This window comes from Saccoglossus kowalevskii, chromosome 13 (genome assembly GCF_978046115.1).
Source record: "Saccoglossus kowalevskii chromosome 13, keSacKowa6.1, whole genome shotgun sequence".
NCBI classification, from domain to species: domain Eukaryota; kingdom Metazoa; phylum Hemichordata; class Enteropneusta; family Harrimaniidae; genus Saccoglossus; species Saccoglossus kowalevskii.
In genome coordinates, this window is record NC_140653.1 from 18,466,321 (window position 1) to 18,473,834 (window position 7,514).

General features: G+C 35.9%; 1 protein-coding gene across 1 annotated transcript; it reads left to right on the forward strand.

Annotated features, from left to right (window-relative positions):
* Window positions 1-370: 370 nt before the first annotated feature.
* LOC146735051 (uncharacterized) lies at window positions 371-2,668 on the forward strand. Its single transcript, XM_085507340.1, has one exon. It carries the CDS (start codon window positions 386-388, stop codon window positions 2,666-2,668), a length of 2,283 nt encoding a protein of 760 aa, XP_085363466.1. The 5' UTR covers window positions 371-385.
* Window positions 2,669-7,514: the final 4,846 nt, after the last annotated feature.

Sequence of the window (7,514 nt, forward strand, 5' to 3'; positions counted from 1 at the left end):
AAATTACCTGGCAATTTGAGTACTTGTATTTGACCTTTTAACAAACTGAGGTAATGAAATGTATTATTACTTGCAGGGAGTGATTGAACAGTTGAGTACCAGGAGTATGTCAAACAAGAAACAATACCAGAGTGACGTCAGTCTGCATACTGAGCAACCATACCAATGTAAAGAATGCAACAAGTGTTTTGCCTGGAAAGGCTACCTGAAAACACACATGAGAGTGCATACTGGTGAGAAACCGTACCAATGTAAAGAATGCAACAAGTGTTTTACCTGGAAAGAAGCTCTGAAAACACACATGAGAGTGCATACAGGTGAGCAACCATACCGATGTAAAGAATGCAACAAGTGTTTTACCATGAAAGGCCACCTGAAAACACACATGAGAGTGCATACTGGTGAGAAACCATACCAATGTAAAGAATGCAACAAGTGTTTTACCGAGAAAGGCTACCTGAAAACACACATGAGAGTGCATACTGGTGAGAAACCGTACCAATGTAAAGAATGCAACAAGTGTTTTACCTGGAAAAAAGCTCTGAAAACACACATGAGAGTGCATACAGGTGAGCAACCATACCAATGTAAAGAATGCAACAAGTGTTTTACCATGAAAGGCCACCTGAAAACACACATGAGAGTGCATACTGGTGAGAAACCATACCAATGTAAAGAATGCAACAAGTGTTTTACCGAGAAAGGCTACCTGAAAACACACATGAGAGTGCATACTGGTGAGCAACCATACCAATGTAAAGAATGCAACAAGTGTTTTACCTGGAAAGGCTACCTGAAAACACACATGAGAGTGCATACTGGTGAGAAACCGTACCAATGTAAAGAATGCAACAAGTGTTTTACCTGGAAAAAACCTCTGAAAAGACACATGAGAGTGCATACAGGTGAGCAACCATACCAATGTAAAGAATGCAACAAGTGTTTTACCATGAAAGGCCACCTGAAAACACACATGAGAGTGCATATTGGTGAGCAACAATACCAATGTAAAGAATGCACCAAGTGGTTTACCCGGAAAGGCCACCTGAAAACACACATGAGAGTGCATTCTGGTGAGCAACCATATCAATGTAAAGAATGCAACAAGTGTTTTACCTGGAAAAGCACTCTGAAAACACACATGAGAGTGCATACTGGTGAGAAACCATACCAATGTAAAGAATGCAACAAGTGCTTTACCAGGAAAGCCACACTTAAAACACACATGAGAGTGCATACTGGTGAGAAACCATACCAATGTAAAGAATGCAACAAGTGTTATACCATGAAAGGCTACCTGAAAACACACATGAGAGTGCATACTGGTGAGAAACCATACCAATGTAAAGAATGCAACAAGTGTTTTAGCTGGATAAGCACTCTGAAAACACACATGAGCGTGCCTACTGATGAGCAACCATACCAATGTAAACAATGTGACAAGTCTTATAAAAGCAAATGTAGCCTGAAAACACATTCAAGAGTGCATAGTGGTAATCAACCATACCAATGTAAAATTTGTGACAAGCTATTTACCGTGAAAACAGCTCTGAAAAGACATGTGAGAGTGCATACTGGTGAGAAACCATATCAATGTAAAGAATGCAACAAATGTTTTACCCAGAAAGTCCACCTGAAAATGCACATGAGAGTGCATACAGGTGAGCAACCATACCAATGTAAAGAATGCAAAAAATGTTTTACCTGGAAAGGCAATCTGAAAACACACATGAGCATGCATACTGGTGAAAAACTACACCAATGTAAAGAATGCAACAAGTGTTTTACCCGGAAAGGCGACCTGAAAACACACATGAGAGTGCATACTGGTGAGAAACCATACCGATGTAAAGAATGCAACAAGTGTTTTACCCGGAAAGGCGACCTGAAAACACACATGAGAGTGCATACTGGTGAGCAACCCAACCAATGTAAAGAATGTACCAAATGTTTTACCTGGAAAAGAACTCTGAAAACACACATGAGAGTGCATACAGGTGAGCAACCGTACCAATGTAAAGAATGCAACAAGTGTTTTACCATGAAAGGCCACCTGAAAACACACATGAGAGTGCATACTGGTGAGAAACCATACCAATGTAAAGAATGCAACAAGTGTTTTACCGAGAAAGGCTACCTGAAAACACACATGAGAGTGCATACTGGTGAGCAACCCAACCAATGTAAAGAATGTACCAAATGTTTTACCTGGAAAAGAACTCTGAAAACACACATGAGAGTGCATACAGGTGAGCAACCATACCAATGTAAAGAATGCAACAAGTGTTTTACTTCGAAAAAAGCTCTGCAAAGACACATGAGAGTGCATACAGGTGAAAAACCATACCAATGTAAAGAATGCAACAAGTGTTTTACCGAGAAAGGCAATCTGAAAACACACATAAGAGTGCATACTGGTCAGCAACCATACCAATGTAAAGAATGCAACAAGTGTTTTACCGTGAAAAGCAATCTGAAAAGACACATGATAATGGATATCGGCCAGCAGCCATACAAATGTAAAGAATGTGACAAGTTTTATAAAACCAAATGCAGCCTGGAAACACACATGACAGATCATATTGTTTACCAACGTCACAATATTAGGAAGTTAGAAGAAACAAGGAATGGTGGACATGTACATGTATTCCGTGTAATATTTATGTAGTGTACTACAGTCAGTGTTCGTATTCATTTTGAAAAAAATGATCAGAAAGAAATGTTTGTGTTTGACAGTTTCAAAATGATGACAAATATAGTTATCACATTATACTGGGCTTCATATGATGACAAATATAGTTATCACAGCATTGCACTGAGCTTCATATGATGACAAATATAGTTATCACAGCATTACACTGGGCTTTATATAATAACAAATATAGTTATCACAGCATTACACTGGCCTTCATATGACGACAAATATAGTTATCACAGCATTACACTGGGCTTCATATGATGACAAACATAGTTATCACAGCATTACACTGGGCTTCATATGATGACAAATGTAGCTATCACATAACACTGGGCTTCATATGATGACAAATATGGTTATCACAGCATTACACTGGGCTTCATATGACAAATATAGTTATCACATCATTACACAGGGCTTAATATGATGGCAAATATCTTTATCACATCATTACACTGGGCTTCATATGATGACAAATGTAGTTATCACATCATTACACCGGGCTTCATATGACAAATGTAGTTATCACATCATTACACTGGAATTCATATGATGACAAGTATAGTTATCACAGCATTACACTGGGCTTCATATGATAACAAATATAGTTATCACAGCATTACACTGGGCTCCATATGATAACAAATATAGTTATCACAGCATTACACTGGTCTTCATATGATGGCAAATATAGTTATCACGTCATTACACTGGGCTTCATATGATGACAAATGTAGTTATCACATAACACTGGGCTTCATATGATGACGAATGGTTGTCACAGCATTACACTGGTCTTCATATGACAAATATAGTTATCACATCATTACACTGGCCTTCATATGATGACAAATATAGTTATCACAGCATTACACTGGGCTTCATATGATAACAAATATAGTTATCACAGCATTACACTGGGCTTCAAATGATGAAAAATATAGTTATCACAGCATTACACTGGGCTTCATATGATGACAAATATATTTATCACTGCATTACACCGCGCTTCATATGATGACACATATAGTTATCACAGTATTACACTGGGCTTCATATGATGGCAAAAATAGTTATCACATCATTACACTGGTCTTCATATGATGACAAATATAGTTATCACATCATTATATAGTTATCACAGCATTACACTGGGCTTCATATGATGACAAATATAGTTATCACATCATTATACTGGGCTTCATATGATGACAAATATAGTTATCAGAGCATTGCACTGGGCTTCATGTAATGACAAATGTAGTTATCGCAGCATTACACTGGGTTTCATATGATGACAAATATAATTATCACATCATTACACTGGGCTTCAGATGATGACAAATATAGTTATCACATCATTACACTGGGCTTCATATTACAAATATAATTATCACATCATTACACTGGACTTCAGATGATGACAAATATAGTTATCACATGATTACACTGGGCTTCATATGATGACAAATATAGTTATCACAGCATTACACTGGGCTTCATGTAATGACAAATGTAGTTATCACAGCATTACACTGGGTTTCATATGATGACAAATATAGTTATCGCATCATTACACTGGGCTTCATGTAATGACAAATGTAGTTATCATAGCATTACACTGGGCTTCATATGATGACAAATATAGTTATCACATCATTATACTGGGCTTCATGTAATGACAAATATAGTTATCACAGCATTACACTGGGCATCATATCATGACATATATAGTTATCACAGCATTACACTGGGCATCATATGATGACAAATATAGTTATCACAGCATTACACTGGGCTTCATATGATAACAGATATAGTTATCACAGCATTACACTGGGCTTCATATGATGACAAATATAGTTATCACAGCATTACACTGGCCTTCATATGATGACAAATATAGTTATCAAATCATTAAACTCGGCTTCATATGATGACAAATATGGTTATCACAGCATTACACTGGGCTTCATATGATGACAAATATAGTTATCAGATCATTACACTGGGTTTCATGTGATGACAAATATAGTTATCAGATCATTACACTGGGTTTCATATGATGACAAATATAGTTATCACAGCATTACACTGGGCATCATATCATGACATATATAGTTATCACAGCATTACACTGGGCATCATATGATGACAAATATAGTTATCACAGCATTACACTGGGCATCATATCATGACAAATATATTATCACAGCATTACACTGGGCTTCATATGATGACAAATATAGTTATCACAGCATTACACTGGGCATCATATCATGACAAATATAATTATCACAGCATTACACTGGGCATCATATGATGACAAATATAGTTATCACAGCATTACACTGGGCTTCATATCCTGACATATATAGTTATCACAGCATTACACTGGGCTTCATATGATGACAAATATAGTTATCACAGCATTACACTGGGCATCATATCATGACAAATATAATTATCACAGCATTACACTGGGCATCATATGATGACAAATATAGTTATCACAGCATTACACTGGGCATCATATCATGACAAATATAATTATCACAGCATTACACTGGGCTTCATATGATGACAAATATAGTTATCATAGCATTACACTGGGCTTCATATCATGACAAATATAGTTATCACAGCATCACACTGGGCTTCATATCATGACAAATATTGTTATCAGATCATTACACTGGGCTACATATGATGACAAATATAGTTGTCACAGCATTACACTGGGCTTATATAATGACAAATATATAGTTATCACAGCATTACACTGGGCTTCATGTAATGACAAATATAGTTATCACAGCATTACACTGGGCTTCATATGATGACTAATATAGTTATCACATCATTAAACTGGGCTTCATATGATGACAAATATAGTTATCACAGCATTACACTGGGCTTCATATGATGACAAATATAGTTATCAGATCATTACACTGGGTTTCATGTGATGACAAATATAGTTATCAGATCATTACACTGGGTTTCATATGATGACAAATATAGTTATCACAGCATTACACTGGGCATCATATCATGACATATATAGTTATCACAGCATTACACTGGGCATCATATGATGACAAATATAGTTATCACAGCATTACACTGGGCATCATATGATGACAAATATATTTATCACAGCATTACACTGGGCTTCATATGATGACAAATATAGTTATCACAGCATTACACTGGGCATCATATCATGACAAATATAATTATCACAGCATTACACTGGGCATCATATGATGACAAATATAGTTATCACAGCATTACACTGGACTTCATATCCTGACATATATAGTTATCACAGCATTTCACTGGGCTTCATATGATGACAAATATAGTTATCACAGCATTACACTGGGCATCATATCATGACAAATATAATTATCACAGCATTGCACTGGGCATCATATGATGACAAATATAGTTATCACAGCATTACACTGGGCTTCATATGATGACAAATATAGTTATCACAGCATTACACTGGCCTTCATATGATGACAAATATAGTTATCAAATCATTAAACTCGGCTTCATATGATGACAAATATGGTTATCACAGCATTACACTGGGCTTCATATGATGACAAATATAGTTATCAGATCATTACACTGGGTTTCATGTGATGACAAATATAGTTATCAGATCATTACACTGGGTTTCATATGATGACAAATATAGTTATCACAGCATTACACTGGGCATCATATCATGACATATATAGTTATCACAGCATTACACTGGGCATCATATGATGACAAATATAGTTATCACAGCATTACACTGGGCTTCATGTGATGACAAATATAGTTATCACAGCATTACACTGGGCTTCATATGATGACAAATATAGTTATCACAGCATTACACCGGGCTTCATGTGATGACAAATATAGTTATCATAGCATTACACTGGGCTTCATATGATGACTAATATAGTTATCACATCATTAAACTGGGCTTCATATGATGACAAATATAGTTATCACAGCATTACACTGGGCTTCATATGATGACAAATATAGTTATCAGATCATTACACTGGGTTTCATGTGATGACAAATATAGTTATCAGATCATTACACTGGGTTTCATATGATGACAAATATAGTTATCACAGCATTACACTGGGCATCATATCATGACATATATAGTTATCACAGCATTACACTGGGCATCATATGATGACAAATATAGTTATCACAGCATTACACTGGGCATCATATGATGACAAATATATTTATCACAGCATTACACTGGGCTTCATATGATGACAAATATAGTTATCACAGCATTACACTGGGCATCATATCATGACAAATATAATTATCACAGCATTACACTGGGCATCATATGATGACAAATATAGTTATCACAGCATTACACTGGACTTCATATCCTGACATATATAGTTATCACAGCATTTCACTGGGCTTCATATGATGACAAATATAGTTATCACAGCATTACACTGGGCATCATATCATGACAAATATAATTATCACAGCATTGCACTGGGCATCATATGATGACAAATATAGTTATCACAGCATTACACTGGGCTTCATATGATGACAAATATAGTTATCACAGCATTACACTGGCCTTCATATGATGACAAATATAGTTATCAAATCATTAAACTCGGCTTCATATGATGACAAATATGGTTATCACAGCATTACACTGGGCTTCATATGATGACAAATATAGTTATCAGATCATTACACTGGGTTTCATGTGATGACAAATATAGTTATCAGATCATTACACTGGGTTTCATAT